The 19,390-nt window shown below is 38.9% G+C and overlaps 1 protein-coding gene across 1 annotated transcript in view; it reads left to right on the plus strand.

The window, feature by feature from the left end:
* The window catches only part of auh (AU RNA binding protein/enoyl-CoA hydratase), a 40,469-nt gene extending 23,137 nt beyond the window's left edge, over nt 1-17,332 (plus strand). Inside the window, exons 7-10 of the mRNA XM_079862199.1 lie at nt 6,267-6,454; nt 6,540-6,590; nt 14,787-14,834; nt 16,282-17,332. Of these exons, the coding sequence (XP_079718325.1) occupies nt 6,267-6,454; nt 6,540-6,590; nt 14,787-14,834; nt 16,282-16,359 (365 nt within the window). The 3' untranslated portion in view covers nt 16,360-17,332. The remainder of the gene's footprint in view (nt 1-6,266; nt 6,455-6,539; nt 6,591-14,786; nt 14,835-16,281) is intronic.
* Nucleotides 17,333-19,390: the final 2,058 nt, after the last annotated feature.

The raw sequence follows: 19,390 nt of genomic DNA on the forward strand, positions 1-19,390 counted from the left end.
GCTGAGTGAACAAAATCAGCAGCCTAAAGAACAACTACTAATAAACTAGACTAACTAATACACATGTTAAAACATTATTAAAGGGATAGTTCACTTTGAAATAAAATTTTGGTATGTTTTAGCTTACCTCAAGGGCATCCCAGATGTAGGTGTCTTTGTTTCAGCAGTAGTTTCCATTTTGATATTTTTAGGTCAAACCGTTCTTGTCTGTCAGTCATATAATGCAGGTCTATGGTCACTATCTGAAAGAGCATGCACAGAGAAGTCCAAATTAAACAATTCCCCATCGTAAGTACACATTGATGGCCTAAGACACGAAACGAGCGGTTTGTGTGAGAAAACGAACAGTATTTATATCGTTTTTACCTCTTATACACACCCACGTCCAAGTGATCTGAGGGCGCGTGCGCTTCCTGGTGTGTGACGTGTGCGCGCGTTCTGGCTTAGTCTGCGCAAGCGCGCCCTCAGATCACTTGGACGTGGGTGTGTACAAGAGGTAAAAACGATATAAATACTGTTCGTTTTCTCACACAAACCGCTTGTTTCGTGTCTTAGGCCATCAATGTGTACTTACGATGGGGAATTGTTTAATTTGGACTTCTCTGTGCATGCTCTTTCAGATAGTGACCATAGACCTGCATTATATGACTGACAGACAAGAACGGTTTGACCTAAAAATATCAAAATTGAAACTACTGCGGAAATAGACACCTACATCTTGGATGCTCTTGAGGTAAGCTAAAACATACCAAAATTTTATTTCAAAGTGAACTATCCCTTTAAAGACAAGTATTCAGTCAGTAATACAATAAGAACAAATTTACAAAATAAGAGCAGAGAGCAAAATTAGCAATAGTACAAAATTGAAATCAAAAGTAAAATAATACTGCATAGTTTTCTTTTTATAAATAAAATATAGATTGATCCTTATTAAAGTTACAAAAGTTGTTTAGTCAAGATCAATGAGTGATTTTCTTTGTCTTTTGTTGTTTGATTAACGTCCATGACACAGACGGCAGCAGGTGTATTAGGCTGCTGTCCCTTTAAGACCTCATGCACGCACCCGTTCCCTTCTCAACTGTTTATATTCACTCAAGTCATACCCCACTGTGTTTACAGGAATGTTTTGACATCATTTTGTGTGTATTTGTCTGTTCAAGCGCAAGAAGAAGCAAAAGAAAAATCAATTCAGTATTCATGCACTGTAGGAAATTGTAATTTTATAACAAGTGTCCGAATCCTGAATTGGAATCGATTTTCGATTCCCAACCCTAATGTGAAGCAATTTGCAATTTAGAGAGAGAGAGAGAGAGAGAGAGAGAGAGAGAGAGAGAGAGAGAGAGAAGATGAGGCACAGCTGAATCACTCGCACTTTTTGTGAAATAACGTCTCACAGAAAGTTTTCAAACTGCTGATTTGCTCTGATAATCTGTTTGGATTCGTTCAATCATCTAGCCAACATTCTACTGCATAAATGTTTGCGCAATTGCGTGACGAAATTCAGGCCCTGTTAACAAATGGAACCTAATTGTACAATGTTACTAAGTTTTGATGACAATTTTGATTTTCAGATGAACTTTCCCTCTAAGTCATGATATTGTAGGTGGGCAGATCCCTTCACTTGCTTATTTTCATAGTTCTTCATACTTCCTGTCCTGTGCTGGGAATGAGGAGGAACAGAAGGTCAGCCCAGGCCAGTGGAATAGGCCCATATAAATGTGCAGACGTATGACATAAATGACTCACCTTTAAATAGTGCGAAAAGCAGTGATACCAGTTAAATGGGTTGGAGTGTTACAGTAGATGATTTGTGTGTGTGTGTGCTTGTTGACGTTTTATTTTCTCATGGTGTGAAAGACAAACTTGTATTGTATCTTTATCTTTAAAAGAGTGTTTGTGTGGCATTACTCAGTAGTTAAATAAGAGTGTGTGTGCACATATATCAATAAACACATTTTAGAATATCTGTATTTACAGGTTTGGGCCTCATTCCTTAATCCCAAGCCTAAATGCTGCAGTTTATACAAGAATCATTTGCACAATTGCATTCTGCATGCGTTTTATGAATGAGACCCATAATTTGTACAAAGAAATTCGTTTCTTTCCAGGAATTAGGCCCTTATTTTGGGCTGTTACTCAAGACCCCAAAGCAAAACAAAAATATTGTACGTTTATGTTATTTGAAAGTAGAAGTGCGATCACTTCACTGTTTATGCCTAGTCCATGCATCTGCAGTCTCTCGCCCCTGTCAAATTTGACAAGATTAGATTAAAGGTTGCAGGGATTGTGTAGCCCTTCCAGGAACTCGAGCACATGTTTGACTGTGACGCTCTTTCTCGAAGGCCTCTCCGGTTTCTTGGAATGAAATGTGTAACACTTACCAGCCTCTGCTTGATTTCAAAACAACCCTGAGCTGACCTCCGTCACACTCTTTGCCCTTAGTCTTTCTTCTGCATGTTGACACCGTTTATGGTAATCTTCTTCTTTCTTTTTTTTCTTTTTCTTTTTCTGGTTGGTGTTGTAAATGCATTGTATAAAGGCAAAGGCCACTTTCTCACAAGCCAGGACTGATGTGATGCAATAATTTCCCTGAATTTCTTGCTAAATCTCTCCCGCGTAACAAAATGTTGTTTGGAGTTTAGTCTAAAAAAATTCACTAATGCATGAAACGCATTTGATCTACTGTTTTTCATCTATGACTGTAGTTCTCTAACATCAACAATTATCATGAAAACTATTTAATAGGAAACCAAAGAAATAGTTTTGTCTGTGAAACAGAATGATGACTAATGAAATGAGAGGATTGCAGTATAACTAGATCTTGTCATTGCGTATGGTTGCGTTTGTATGTTTGTAACGATCGGCCTTATTGGAAGATTTAATTAAAATGGGTCGGATCAAACTGTGTGAGTTTGAGAGTGTTTAAGAAAGAGGCCGACGACAGAAACGAGATGAATAGAGAGGTGGCAGTCGCCCATGGAGGGTTGTGAACTGCTTTATTAGTGAGCACTTATGCAACACATCTCTGCGCTTTCATGTGTAAACATCTTTCTCACACAAGATCTTGAGTTGTGCAAGAGTTGTGCAACGGAGTCAAGAGATGGCCTGATTATAATTGTGAAAGGAACCTGTCCTTGTAAGTTGCGGTTACATGCCATAACTGCACATTTCTCAAGAAAAGATTCATGATTCAAAGATTATGAATGCAAGTTGGCTTAGAAATGATAAATATTGATTCGAATAATATGAAAACAGCTTTCCAAAGCCCTACAGTGTTCAGGGTTGTCAATCTCATTTCAATCTCAAATTAACCATCCAACATGTTTAAACCGCTGACAATTGGTATACATTAATATTAACCTTACAAACTACAAATTAATAAAACTAGAAAAACACATTGCTCTGTGAAAACTGCCTTTTTGTACCGTGAAAAGATTTTATACATTTTTTTAAAATGTTTTATTTCATATTTTGTATTAGATTTTGATTTAGATTTTTCATGGGTGATTCCGATTAATTTTTTTCTTTAAGGAAATTACCACAACCACATTGCATCATGATGCAAACAAAGATGCTGCACAGATGCAGCACGAACAGTTGTTTAAATTAGATGGTATAACTTCAAGATTTTACGTAAAAACAGAATGGTCTGACTTTTGTTTTAATGAAATGATGCTATAATTACTCTAGAAGACACCTGCACGAACCAAAAACAGCAGACGGGCTGAATGAAAATGCAAATTCACCCTTTTGCCAGTAGGTGGCGCTTATGAAGCAGCAGCATTATAGCGTTTCCTTGTTTAGCGCTGTACACAATCAGCGCTGCATGTGTAAACACTACTTTATACGGACGTAAGAGGACAAGGAAATGCTATCGAAACTATTCTGAAGACAGTTCCCTTCATAGATACTCATATAAACCCCTACCACCATTTTTTCTTCCTATACGTCCTATGTTCCTACAGAAACAGCGAGCTTTCTGTGTCTGGGACAGTTTTTGCTCTGCTTGAGCATCTGTGTTGTCTTTGCGTCCGTCTTCAGCGTGTCACGTCTCTGGCCTGTGTCAACGTCCTGTTTACAGACTTTGTAATGTTTCCCACACAAATGACATTTTGGGAAATGATTGCAAAACAGTTTTTGTGCAAGTCCAGAATAAAGATCGGCCAAAATAAAACTTAAAACCGCTCCGACTTGTGCCCCGGTTGACCGGTGCATCTCTATTTTCTATTATTTGTTCACATCATCCCCCAGGCCGGGCCGTATGTTTGAAACCCCTGGTTTACACTCTTCAGGAAATCAACATGTAAATGGCTGAGTTATAGCTGACTCTGCACATTAAAAAATGTATTCATTCATGTTGTTCAAAAATTTAGGAAAGTTTTACAGGCTCTTTTCCATACAACAATAGGTCAAGTATAAGTCTCTCAACTCCAAAAAAACACCACAGAAAGAACCATAAATTAGTCCATTTGACTAGTACTCCAACTATATACTGTGATAGAATTACTAGTATATTCCAAGTCTCCTGAAGCCGGTAGCCAGATTGAAATTCCCATCCACCAAAACTTTCTCCATTTTAGCCAACATACTGAATCACAAACTTCAGTTATGCCACACATACAAACCATTGGCGTTGTGAAGCGGTGGCATGTTGCAGTCTGAATGCAGATGCAAATATCATTGTTTGTGTGAAGAACTAACTGAAATTTATCACAAGCGCTCATAAAGTGTCCTTATTTTCTGACAGACGTCACTTGATCTACTTTTAATATGATTTTATTCTGCCATTTATTTGAACTTGACAACTCTGATCATTTTGAGCTCTGTACTGTAGTTATTGTTTAATTTCTACCGGTTAAGAAGTTTGGAATAGAATTGAAAAATACCCAGTTTGCCCTTAACTATAACTTGATCTTATCACTTGCCACGTCTATGCCATTTAGCAAAACAAGTCAAATGTTTTCAACATACGGTACCTAGATATCAATGAAATTCATTTCCTGCTGTTGAATAGATAAAATTCTTGCTATTGTTTAAAAACTTTACACCCTGTCATAAGCACAGCTTCAGATTCTCAAACAAGGGTGTGCGCACACACACACGCGCACACACACACACACACACACACACACACACACACACACACACACACACACACGTCACTTGTTGTGCCTTCATTTGTCTGCTGGCAATTTCAGTTTATTTTGCTGTTCTGAATTGAATAAAAAATGGTTTGTACAGTTTTCCTTGTCTCTGTTGATTTGCATTGAAGTGACCATAATTACCTCCATTTCTGTACGTGGATTGTGACTTTAACTGCCCGCTGAAATAGTGTAGTTTAGTTTAAGTAGTAAAAATGTGTAAATTGAAATAAATGAAGGCTCCTAGGAGCATGGATGCAGCGAGTGGCCCAGTCATTTTCAAGACTCATTGTAAAGCAATTAGCTTAGTTTTGTACAATTTTGTACAAAAGAGCGCAGGCTGCACAGTTGATACCATGCTAAAACACAGGCCATGAGTGTTTGTCTTCAACCACAACACTTTCAATGAATGACCAGAACTTTTAAATATTTGTGTGCAACAAATGTTTATAACATGAGTTTCTGGAGTTGTGTATGGAGAGCTAAGATTGCAGCCTTTTGTTGCAGTTGTGAATTACAATGTGTATTTTTTGATAGTGTTAACACCAATGAAGCACAATGTAACTAACTCCTCTTGCTCTCACTCCTCATCAGCTTCCCACACTCACTTTTTGCTTAATTTTCCAACTTCAACTGTGGCCAAATGGCGAGTTTTTCGAACACTTTAAAGATGTTGTTTTCCGTTTTTCTGAAATCAGAGAAGTCCTGAGAAGTTGCATCTTCCTCTTTGACACTATAGTTTAGCCGATCAGAGAACTTGAGCATTGAGTTTTGCTGGCATGTCTTTGGAAGGTAGTGATTCGAAGAGATTATCATCGTTTTCACAAAAATATGAAGTTTTCAACATTAATTATAATAATGTGACGCTGAAGACTGGAGTAATGATGCTGAAAATTCAGCTTTGCATCACCGGAAGAAGAAAAAATTCACATAGAAAACAGTTATTATAAATGGTGGTGATATTTCACAGTATTACTGTTTAAGTAAATGCAGCCTTGGTGAGCATAAGAGAGTTCTTTCAAAAACATTCAAAAATCTCACTAACCCCATAATCAAACATGCTTTGAATGCGATTGAAAGTCACAGATTAATATGAGATGATTTGTCCTCGTGTTCTGGCTGTAGGGGGAACTCAGCGCCTGTCCCGCACTGTAGGAGTGTCCGTAGCTAAAGAGCTGATATTTGCGGCGCGGGTGTTGAGCGGCGAGGAGGCCAAGGGGATCGGCCTAGTCAATCATGCGGTGGAGCAGAATCCCAGCGGAGATGCTGCGTATTTGCGAGCTCTGGATCTGGCCCGTGAATTCATCCCGCAGGTATGAACTGCCATGCTCGCTCATTCAGCTTCAACAGTTTCTTACTGTACACCGTTCTAATGAAGGTTTGATGATTCTCTTCAAGGGGCCAATTGCGATTAGAATGGCGAAGTTGGCAATCGACCAGGGAATAGAGGTAAGATTGCACTGACTTATCTGGTCAGAAATAAAGAGCTGTTTTCTTCCTGGTTTGTGTTGGCATCTTCTACCAAGTGACTTGAATGTTTGCCAAAATACCGTAGAGTTTGGTTGAAGAAACTTCCTTTGATGTCAAGAAAAAAAAAGACTGGAAGCATTTTAAAAGTTGATCATTATTTTGATATGTTACCATGACTATTAAAGGGGACCTATTATGCAAAACTCACTTTAATAAGGTGTTTGAACACTGATTCACTGATTTGAACACACAGCCTATAATGGTAAATCCACCCACTCCTTTTTTTTATAATCCCCATAAATCATAAACAGTGTCTCCAAATGAGTGGTTCCAGATTTCCCCGTCCTCTTACTCTTAACGATCTGCCCTATTAGCATAGATCCCACCCCGTGAGCCGCGGCAGTCGCCACTTCCGTTTCCTCGCTGTAGCAGCCGGAGATACACAATGTCTGCACCATAAAACATTACAAATGTTCTGCTATTGGATGTACCAGCGAACATGACGCTCTCTATAGACTCCCGGCATCTGACCCACTGAGGACACTGTGGCTAAATCTAATTTATGAAGGAAATGTGCTGAAGAAAATCATTAATGTGTTATATATTTGCACAAATCATTTTATGCCGGACAGCTCCACAAACCAGGGTCAGTTTAACGCTGGATTTGCACAAATGTTGTGTCTGAAAGATTTTTATATTAACATTACGGTACATGCTAGTCGATGAGTTGAATCAACTTAACTCCACAACAACTATGTTCATTCATCCACTTACTATTCAGTAACGTCCAGTTGCAAGTTGTAAAACATGTAAGGTTGAACACGCTATTGACAATTTCTGACATATTTGCTGCGTGAGATTCTCCAGTTTTGTTGTTGCCAGAGTATCCGAAGCACGAGCTGTAAAGGCAGCAGCAGCTCATTTGCATTTACAGGGACACACACAAATAGGGGCAAATTGGACAAGCTATAATAAAGGATCTGTGGGGTATTTTGTGCTGAAACTTCAGACACATTCTGGCGACACCTGAGACTTATATTACATCTTGAGAAAAGAGGCATAATAGGTCCCCTTTAACCCTCTGGGGTCTAAGGTGTTTTTGGGGTCCTTGAGATGTTCTGACATGCCCTGACATTTGTGCTTTTTTCAGTTGCTTATAAACATAGTAATGGCAAAAAAAAATTACACACTATTTAGCACAAACAGGGCTACCATAATATGTGAGCAACAAGAATGTACATGTCTGCATTTTTGAGAGAATAATGTTTATGCGTGGTTATTGAAAAAACTAAAAACTAAAGTTTCTGAAATAAGACCACAAAACACACACTAAATATGTGCCAATAAGACTTTTGTCTAATGGATGTCATCGCCTAGTGTTTTTTCTTCAAAATGATATGAAAATCACCCTGCCTAATCCTTCACATAACACAATACATTGATTTGAATTTTGCAAAGCACTTTCTGTTTGGAAAGGCAATATTCGAGTGGGCGTCAACGATCATGCATATTTAGTGGTTCACACCTGAGGGCCGCATACTTAATGAGCCATTCATTCAGGTGAGTCACTGAGCCACAAGATTGCAAGAGCAACAGTTGGAAGCATCTCAATTCTTTTTTATTTTTCCACATATTGTGCTTGCAAATTGGCCTATAATATCCAAGGAAAACATGTCTAGTAATTGTGCAGTTAATTCTCATACTGTATTTTCAGTTTTGGAATATTTATCCTCTCCCCAAATTTGTCACTAATAAAACACAATAAAAAATATTTAAAGAAAAAAATTATATTTACCTTTTAATAGTTTGTTTACATCTACCTTTTGAGGGACATTTTCCATTATTATTATTATTCCTCACAGCGCTGCGAGACGGTGTAAACAAGTAATGATCTGAATAAACTTGTGTTTTCTCGAGCTGATATGGGGCTCGAGAAAACACAGCCCCTCACAGGTTTGCGCCGTGGATTCCCGCGAGTCAGACGCGGATACTGTGTTTGTTTTAGGCTCGCGCAGTCTTCACTCGGACGCGCGCTTCAATCCGTTGTGGAGACTCTCTTTTCGTTCCAGTGAAATTACAAAACAAAATACACACAAACATGTCTCTGCCTGATATACAACCACTGATAAACATAATCTGATTTGATAAAAAAAAAAAAAAAAAAAAAACTATATGAGTGCGGATTCGAACTCAGAACCTCTGACACGCTAGGCAAATGTTCTACCACTAGACCACTTGAGTAGTCTTCCTCTGAGGAAAAGGTGAGTTCTTCCTGTCCAGAATCATCTGAAGGGCGTCTTTACCGGAGAAACGAGCCATCCTCTCTAAACGCGATGAACTATCAGTGAATCTGATCTGATGAAACTTCGTGTTTTCAAGGCATTGATCGGGGGGCGGGTGCGAAGCATAGATTACCTAAACTATTTACCATGTGAATAGCGCCGGGGGCGTGGCGGCCGCAGCTCATTTAGAGATAATGAAGGGAGAAGGAAAAACGGTACCTCTCCTTGCTTTCAAACGGATTACATGAGTTGAAAACATTTGTTTTTTATATTAATTACTTCATTTAAAAGAATAGATTTCAAGCTTCATAAAGACATATATCACGTGTCTGTGTGAGAAGTATTCGCTGAGTTATGATTCATTTTCGGACGCGTTTCAGAATGGACTACACGGACAGAGAGAAGGCAGAACTCGCTCCGTGTTTATTTTTCTTAATTTGGCGAAAAGCACAACACTTTGTTTTTATTGTGAGTATACACAAAAATAATACACATTTAACAGAATCGATTGATGTATGAAACTCCTATGGAAAACCAAAGTCAACAGAGTATTTATGAGTTTCTTTTACACTGATTAAAAAAAAGCGAGCTGGTATCGCCGGCGATACCGCCGACCTCAGGGGGTTAAATAATCTTGCTTTTCCCTGCTGTTCGTGAGCAAACGTATAAGAACAGACATACTATATGATGCAGCGGATATACATCTGTTATAATACCTACGTCCATCTCTCAGCATGTATATGCTTACCAGTAAAAGTGTTTGTACGTGAAGTCATGTGCAGATCCGAGTTACCAAAGAGAGCGTCTGCTTCATGACATTACCTTGACCCCAGGGGCCAGCCTGTCAACACCACACGTCCTTTAGGAAGTGGCCTCCTCATCTTTTCTGTGGATGTCATTAAAAGAGGAAAAAAAGCTAACACAGGCTCATTGGAAAACGTGCCTCTATCTACATGTTAGCAAAACTCCTAAAACGTACCTGTACTGAAAATTCACTGCAGTTTCCAGCTGAAATGAACACTAGAGGCAGTAAAACACCAACAACGTTTATTCCTTTTTGATTAGGATTACAGGGGAAGATTATTAATTAATAAGGGCGTAGTGTTGTGCAAGGAATCGCATGGAAATATGTTATGACCTTTTGCACTTTTACCATAGCACATCCTTTTAGGGATGCACGATATATCGGCCGATGTATGTTCATTTTTAATGAGTTTGGCCGATGTCTTAAAGCCGATAAATAATGTATAGTTTCCTTCAGTTGAGACACTTCAGATGCGCACTGTTCACCATGATGGGTTTGAATTGCTTGAAATATAATGAGAATCACTTCAAAAAAAGGAAAATACAGTAAAGTGCAACACGTGCAGCGCAAGTCTGTCATATCGGCTACATCAGATTATAATGAGAACATTATAATTGTGTGTTTGGGACATGGCTTTTAATGCTGAGACTTTTGTTTTAGTAATCAGGCTCTCAAAAATTATATGAAAATTTCAAATAGAAAGATTTATTGGTACCGGCCAAAATGTTCATATCAGTGCATCCCCTACATCCTTTGTAAACCAACACATTTTGATGTTTGTATCACATGGCTTGCTCCATATGCTTGGCTTTTCTCAACTGGTACAGCATTGCACTTGTCGAGTCCCATGAAGCACCAGTCATGACAAAAGAGCTCAAGGACTTAAAGCAGCAAACTAAAGCGCCATTGTTGCTTCAGCAAATGTTTTTATCTCACGTTTGCTTTTGTTAACTCTATCAGTCAGGTTTAGTGTGGGTGGTAGGGGTGGGCGGTATGACCAAAATTATATTTCACGGTAACGATATACATCACGATACAGTTTTTCTGGAAATTTGACAAATAGGGCTTTATATATTAAGTAAACTTAAATACTTTACAAATGAAAAGTACTTCACCTTGTTTGATTACTTTTTCTTTTATTTGTAACTTGAAAAATATAGTAAATGAAAGAAACTCAACATTTAGATGAACCATAATATAACAAATTTCACAGTATTCCACATCTCACAGTTTGATGTGGACAGACCTTATTGTTATAACTTTCCTCAAGTAATCTTCTCACAGTTATAAAATAAACAACACTTAAAGGGATAGTTCACCCAAAAATGAAAATGCTGTCCTCATTTACTCTCCCTCATGTTGTTCCAAACCTGGATGATTTCCTTTCTTCTGCTGAACACAAAGGAAGATATTTTAAAGAAGGTTGGTAATTAAACAGTTGCTGGTCCCCATTGACATCCATAGTATTTTTTTTTCCTACTATGGAAGTCAATGGGGTCCATCAGTTGTTTAGTTACCGACTTTCTTCAAAATATCTTCTTTTGTGTTCAGCAGAAGAAAGAAAGTCATACAGGTTTGGAACAACATGAGGGAGAGTAAATGAGGACAGCATTTTCATTTTTGGGTGAACTATCCCTTTAAAGGGGGGGTACAATGGTGTTTCATGTATTCAGAGTTGTTTACAGTGTTAAAGATATGGATTCTCATGCTTAACATGGCCAAAGTTTTTAAAAAATATTTTGGACGAATAACGGAGAATTTCTGTGCCGAAAATCTTACTTCCGGGTTGGTACAAGTTTCGGCTGTTTTTTTTCCGACCGTGGATCTAATGATGTAGACCAGAGTGGAACTCCTTATATGAGCATTTATCCCGGAAAAGCGCGGCCGCGCACACATCGACCAGAGGAGAGTGAGACCGCGCACATCAACGCGCTTCAACAGGAAATCATCGGCAGCGCTGCATATTGTCTCCAAAGTGTGTTTTTGGATGTGAGGGAAAGCTTCCCAAAGAACCCAGCGTTAGGAACAGTGAATGCAGATTGTTGTGTAGTTGTGTAGACTGTTTGTTCCCTGCATTTCAACGATGAATGTTTTATAAACAAAGCCCAGATCGACGGCTCTGGCTTCGCCCACACGGCCCGCCTCCAGAGGCTGGGGTTTTTCCGGAAAGACTCGGTACAGCCTATCTTTCTTTTATAAATATAATAAAACTAAAGACTTTTTGGAGATATGAAGGATGCTATACTACTCTATAGGTACTCAAGATTAACAGGAGATTGAGTGAAAATGAGCATTTCACCCCCCCTTTAAGTAACTGGGAAAAAAAATACTGCAGAAAATATAAATATGTGAAGACTTGAAAAAAAAGATGATTCCCCCCCCCCCCCCAAAAAAATACCAAACATAAACACGTCTTGTATAAAATATTCAAACAAAGTAATCACTTCTTGCTGAAAGTATAAAAATGTCAAATCTTTTCGCAGCAAAAAATATAAAATAAATAAACACTTCAATAAATAAAGAAATAAGGAAAAAAATTATAAAATTTTTCCTTCCTCACAATTTGTACTTTGTAATAATGTGTTTTGAGAATATCAATAAAAACAATTACAAATTGTGAGCAAGGAATACAAGCTGGTCAACTGTCTCAGGTTTCAGTGCTGATCTGCGGCATGTGATGGTATTCCCGCTCGGATGGGGCACTTGTGGCAGGGATGCCGAGATATATTTTTGCCAGGCTGGCCACTCGTGGAAAATTGGCCTTGTGCTGCCTCCACCATTCCAGGGGGTTTGTCTCCCCATCAACTTCAGCTGTCTGTAAATAGCTGTTAAGCTCCATTTCCATGGACTCTCTCTCTGACTGAGGGACAGCTTGGCATTTTCGTGATTTTATTTTGAAGAAGCTGCCCAAACTCCTCCTCTTTTTCTTAGCAGGAATTTCGACTGGTGGCAATGACGCTCCCTCTGCAGACTTTCTTTGTTCAGCTGCAAGACTCTCCATCTCTGCTGCAGCTTTGACCTTCACGTAGTCCACTCTCTCTGCTTCTACGTATGTGGTTTTAAAGCGAGGGTCGAGAAGGGAGGCCATTGTCAAGCATCTCCTGGGTGGATTGGTCTGCATTTTTCTCATTCAGATAGTCCAGAATCCGCACCTTGATGTTCTTGGTGAGCTGGGTATCATCATCCTGTGGCTTCAGAACCTGCTCATTGAAAAGATGAAGCACAGGTTTCAAGTATGAAACACTCACGTACTGTTCCCCAGACAAGGCATCTGTGAACTCCACAAGAGGGCTTAATGCTTTATTCACAGATTCAAGAACATCCAGGTCCTGCCATGTCAGAACTAAATGTCTGGTCTTTTTGTCAGCTTGCAGGACTTGTGTTAGAGCTTTCTCCTGCTCTATGACCCTTTCAGTCATTTTTTGCCTGGAGGCCCATCTCAGTCTCAGTGATGAGTTTATGAGCAGGCAAGCCCAGTTGTGCCTGAGCAATGGCCAGTTCACGCTGTCTTTTCCAAGTATTTGAGAAGGCACTCACGACTCTCTTGAAGACCCCAACTGCACGATCAACCTGGGGCACCTTCACACCTCTCTCTATTTAGATGGATACATTGGAAAAGGTGTATGTACAGTATAAGCATGCTATAGTATTATTAGCTGACAATCACACTTTACAAGTAGCATACATTTAAACATCTTTAAAATATTTCTCTCTATAATTAAGATTAATTAACAAGATAAACAACATATCACATATCTTGGATCAAGGGTTTTGATCAAGTCTCGAAACCCCTTCTTTTCCACAGTGTAAACTTGTCTTTACAGATATACATCGTAATGGCCTGTGTTATTTCTGTCCATCTCTTTGAGCTTTTTTCATACGCGATGCCTTTAGTAAAAGATTCGGCCAAGCTAGTTTGAATCTGCATTGTTTTAGTTTTAGCATCGGAGGTTGACGGACCGCTTGATGTGTGGCGCATCTTTTGGCTTTCATGATATTCACGTGCGTGTTTCATTTTGAGGTGATGAAACAAATGACTTGTGCTACCGCTGCTAGTGAGCACATTAGCTCTACATAGTTTGCAAATCACGTTTTTCTGGTCTTTGTCAGATTTTGCAAACCACAGATGTCGCACCTCTTTTAATAACAAGTTCTTTTAATAACAAACTCCTGCTCGGGATTGCTTTCTGTCCTCCTCATGAGCTCATTCATCTTTCTCCATGTTTCAAACGTGCAAAGTCGCAGCGTCTCGCTCAGTCTCACACACGTGAGTTAACCACGCCCAGTCGCCCACTTATTTGCATGTCGCGGTATACTTTGGATTTAAAAATCTGTTATGGTTGACATTTTCTACCGCGGTAACGATATTTACCATCATACCGCCAGCCCTAGTAGGTGGTGCGTTATTTTCAAACGCAATAGAGCATCAACCTTTTATCATCACTCTACATGCATTTCATTTCTGAACTGCGGCCGTACGTGCAATAAAATATTTTCAGATTCAAGTTAATCTGTTTCAGAGAAAACTGAACATGCTTTTAGTGTCACTCACTGGACATTTCACTTTTTGGAAGTGTTGCAAAACATGAAAGCAGCAACGTAATATAATTTTGCAGAAATGTTGCCGCAGACACGTTTTTCCCAATGAGCCTGGGTTTAAAAAAAGCCCTTCCTTATATTTGAAGATGCTTCACTAGGAAGCAAAAGAGCTTGTTTTCATCTGACCTTCTTTAGAAGAGCTGTCGCTGTTAAAATGAAGAAAGAGCCTCTATTGAGCCTCTGATGCCAAAGGACATTTACTTAAAATTCAGTTGTTTTTCTAGTGAGGAGTTCAGATATTTCTGTGTTTGTGAAATGCCAAGGTCACCTACAAAAGTAGGTCTCTGTTCTTCAGTGTTGTCATGAGGAGCTCTTGCACGTTTATTGGATGGTTTGTTCCCACGGCTACGAGGAGAAAAGAAAGTGTGTTGTATGGGCACTCGTCATCACATCAGACTTACGTTCTCTCGTGACTTATACAGTTGTTGTGGTTCATATAAACATTCTGCAAATGAAAACGGATGATGTTGTTGTTGTTGTTTTTTCCAGGTGGATTTAAAGACAGGATTAGCTATTGAAGAGGCATGCTATTCTCAGGTATGTTTACACAATGAAAATTCCCATTAATCTGAGAATCAAAATAGTATTTTGTTGTATTAACTGTTGTTTTTTGAGCCAAAATACTGTTCTACAATAGAGCACAACAGTTGGGATCCAAAGTAAAAACCCCATTTGTTTTCAACATAGAGAAATATATTTTAACAATGCATGATAAACCTTTCAAGAGCCATGTGCCTGCGCTCTGACATATTAAAGGAGTAGTTCACTTCAGAATTCAGATTTCCTGATAATTTACTCTCCCCCACGTCATCCAAGATATTCATATCTTTCTTTCTTCAGGCGAAAAGAAATGAAGGTTTTTGAGGAAAACATTCCAGGATTTTTCTCCATATAGTGACTTCAACAGGTCGAAGGTCCAAATGTGAGTTTCAGTGCAGCTTCAAAGTCTCGACTCGATCCCAGCCGAGGAATAAGAGTCTTATCTGGGGGGGGGGGGGGAGTGGAGGAGAGAGAAGCATGAAGAGGGAAGTTAGCTAGAGGAGAGATGTCATCGACAACGACTAACGTTACAATTCTGTTCTCTTGAATTTTGATATGGCCGACACACGACCACAGAGACGACGTTCCGATGAACAAATAGCAAAGAAGAGGGGAAAAGGAGAAGGAACACGCGATGTCCCGAATTAACATCGGAAATGTACGGAAGGGAGGGGGAGGGGAAGGGATGAGGAGGAGGGAGTTTTGTTTGACAATACTTCGAAAGTCATCAAGAAGTGAGGTCACCCAACATCGCTTAGAGCACCTTTAAGGTATTTTTTTTTGTAAATGGTGTTTGACTAATTCTTTGCACGTTCGCTTTGTAAACACTAGGTCTGTACTTTTACTACGTAATGCGTGGCGGATCGCAAAGCTAGTGCAAGACGAGCATTTGTTGTTAAAAAATATATAAATGTTTTTTTTTAATGGCGGATGGTTTGTCTAGATAAGACTCTTATTCCTCGGCTGGATCGTGTCGAGACTTTGAAGCTGCACTGAAACTCACATTTGGACCTTCGACCCGTTGGACACCATTGAAGTCCATTATATGGAGAAACATCCTGGAACCTCAATTTCTTTTCGACTGAAGAAAGACAGACATGAATATCTTGGATGACGTGAGGTGAGTACATTATCAGGAAATTTTAATTCTGGAGTGAACTAATCTTTTAACTCAAGTCCCAGCTCGAGGTCCTTTCCCGATCCTGTTCCCCTCTCTCCTCTCCTGCCTCTTCCTGTCCGTCCTCATCGTCAATACAGACAAAAATAAATAGTCGCTATATAAAAGGAATTCCTTTAATTTCATATAATCAGCCGTTTCAAAGGTTAACACGATGCACTTCATGCAGAGAGTGAACGCTGGCCTAGATCACTCAGAGAGCCACTATATTTAGCCCTCGAGGCGGCACAGCTGTAGCGTTCCTCTGATACGACTGTTGTCTCCTAGGTGATCCCAACCAAAGACCGGCTGGAAGGTTTGCTGGCGTTCAGAGAAAAGCGTCCTCCTCGCTTTAAGGGCGAGTGACACCGGCCTAAACAACCCAGTTACGAGCAGCTGCCTTCCACATGGCCTTTCTGAGTCCCGTAAAGACTGATGCATACCTGAAATATTTGGAGCGCTGCCATGATAGTCAGATCTGTAGGATTTCAGCTGAAATGTGTGAAGAGCAAGCTTGAAAGATGAAAGCTATTCCTTCCTTTGTGATTATGAACTTCTTTTCTTTCTGTTGTATGTTTGTTACATAATGTAAAGAGACTTTGTTCATTCTCATCAGTTCAAATAATACAGAATGCACTTCAAACTAACTCAAAATGGGAAATGAACTATTACAATTCATTCCATTACAAGACAGTTGAAGGAGCGTGCATTACACCTCAAACTGAATCCGGTTGTGTCGGTTGATTCCAGGAATCAGCACTGATATATTAAACATTAAAGCTGCTTTCACTTCAAACATGTGTGTGTGATGAGTCCACAGCTACGCAGTTTATGCCCTGAGGATATTGACTCTCTCTCAGTCTCTGTTTCAAGGTGTGTGTTGTAATGAAATGGCTACTGTAAGCAAAGCTATTAGGAAAAGTTCTGAAATTTGTCATGTATGCATTAAAACTTATCCATACTCAGTGTAATTCAACAACACAGCTATTTAATACGATTATCTTACTTCCTCCAGTGAGTTTTGCCTTAATGCCCGCAGTGTTTACTCATGTTATCTTACAGATATATCCTGCTCTTCTAGATATCTGGCAGTGAACATCACTTGATTAAAAACGGCTTTATTCATGCAAACTTTGCAAACAAGGAAATGTATAACAAGAAAATTATATTAAGTATTTATGCACTACTGTTTAAAAAGGGTTAGAAAGATTTTTTTTTTGTTAAATAAATGAATGCAAAGATGCATTAAATTGATCAAAAGTGACAGTAAAGACATTTCTAATGTTACAAAAGATTTCTGTTTCAAATAAATGCTGTTCTTTTCAACTTTCAACAAGAATCCCGGACAAAATGTATCATTTTCCACAAAAATATGAATCACAACATCTGTCAACATTGATGATAACCAGAAATGTTTCGTCATATTAGAAGGATCATGTGACACTGAAGACTGGAGTATCAAATTCAGCTTTGATCACAGGAATAAATTACATTTTACAATATATTCACATAGACACAGCTATTTTACTGTTTTTAATGTATTTTTCATCAAATAAATGGTGAGCAAAAGAGATTTAAGGGAAAAAAATGATCGACCCCCAAACTTTTGAACGGTAGTAACATTAAGGGATGAAACGGAAAGAGAGAAAAAACGACAAGAGACACTGGTAGAATTAAGATGTAATATATGTCACTTTCGACAGACATAATTAAGCAATATAAATATTATTTACAACTTAAAATCCCCAGTTGTTCTGTGACATTGACACGATGAAAGTGAGTCACGCTTCCCAGCTTCTCCATTCCCAGGAACTCTGCAATTATTTCACAGGAACTGATAAAGCTGATTAAACTCTTCACAATTCATGTGTAACAGTTACAGTTGTGGCTGAATATTACAGTTGTGGTTTTACAGTCTTTGTTATTTGAGCTTCAGTGGCAAAAGAGGAAAAACCCCGACTGTTGCCAGATCTGCTGAGTCAGCCAGCAGGAGCGCCGCCCCAGAGGCTCATGGGGGATTGAGTTATTAACACACTGATGTAATGCTTATCTAATACACACACAGCAGGAAAAAGCACATGATCGCCCGAATACATATGAGCCTAGGATGTGTTCGCTCCTGTCAGCTTCATTCAAAGCTTCTGCAGGCTCAAATGTCAAAAAGGGCCGTTTATCGCTATAATATAGGTTTATATATATATATACACACTTCTGGTGCTGCATGGTTTTGCGGAGTGCTTTGTTGTCGATTCACATTTGATTTTTTTAAATGAGACGAACTGCAAATTTTTCTGTCCAGTCAGACTGTAAAGAACAACTTGGTAATACATGTATTAAAATAAGTTACAGTACTTCAGAACAGCATTGCTTCCTGTTCCAGTTTTTAGACAGATATTGAAGAATATAAAACATCAGCTCAGGCACATGAGAAATGAATCAATGTGCTCAACAGAACAAAATGCATTTGTTTTTATACTTAATATGACAACGGGTCCAAAACAGTAACGAATCGCTCAAAAGTCTAAACATTTCCGTCTGTTTAAAGTTTATTAACAAAGGTGAAATAGCTATAAGAAAAAGATAGTGTTGTTGGTAACACTTTATAATAATGTTCAGCTGTAAGTCATTTATAAGTGGTTAGGTAATGATGAACTAATCATTTACAAACATTCATAAATGATTAGCAAGTGATATGCTTACATTTTATGTATGTTTTGTAGATTCAGTTATAAGTCATTTACAGTTGATTAGTTAATGATTAACTAATCATTTACAAAACATGACTATGCGTTCATAAATGTTTAATAAATTGTTATATTTTTTTGTATGTTTTGCTCACATCAGGTGCACAGTGGTTAAAGACTCCACTGTGCACACTACACACTACACTACACACTACAGAAGACAGCTGTCTATACCCTCACCAGTCAGCACTTACACTGCAGTAATAATAATAATAATGCATTTTATTTATAACGCACTTTTCATCAGAGATCTCAAAGTGCTACAGGTTAAAAACAAAAAAGATAAGCAGTTCTTAAAAAAAAAAAAAAAAAAAAAAAACATCTAAAGGGGACCAAAAGCTTTGCTAAAAAGAAATGTCTTAAGGCCTTTTTTAAAACAGTCCGTGGATTGAGGTGCCCTCAAGGAGTCAGGGAGGGCATTCCACAGATGTGGGGCAGCAGCACAAAAGGCCCTATCTCCCATTGTCCTGAGTCTGGTTCTGGGTATGTGGAGGAGGTTTGAGTGAGTGGAACGGAGGGAACGGGTTGTGTTTTGTGGGTTGATAAGTTCTTTGAGGTAGGGGAGGGCATGTCCATGGATGCATTGATGTGTGAGGAGGGAAACCTTGAACTCAATCCTGGTGGAGATGGGAAGCCAGTGGAGCGAGTGAAGA

This window comes from Squalius cephalus (genome assembly GCF_949319135.1).
Source record: "Squalius cephalus genome assembly, chromosome: 24".
NCBI lineage: Eukaryota > Metazoa > Chordata > Actinopteri > Cypriniformes > Leuciscidae > Squalius > Squalius cephalus.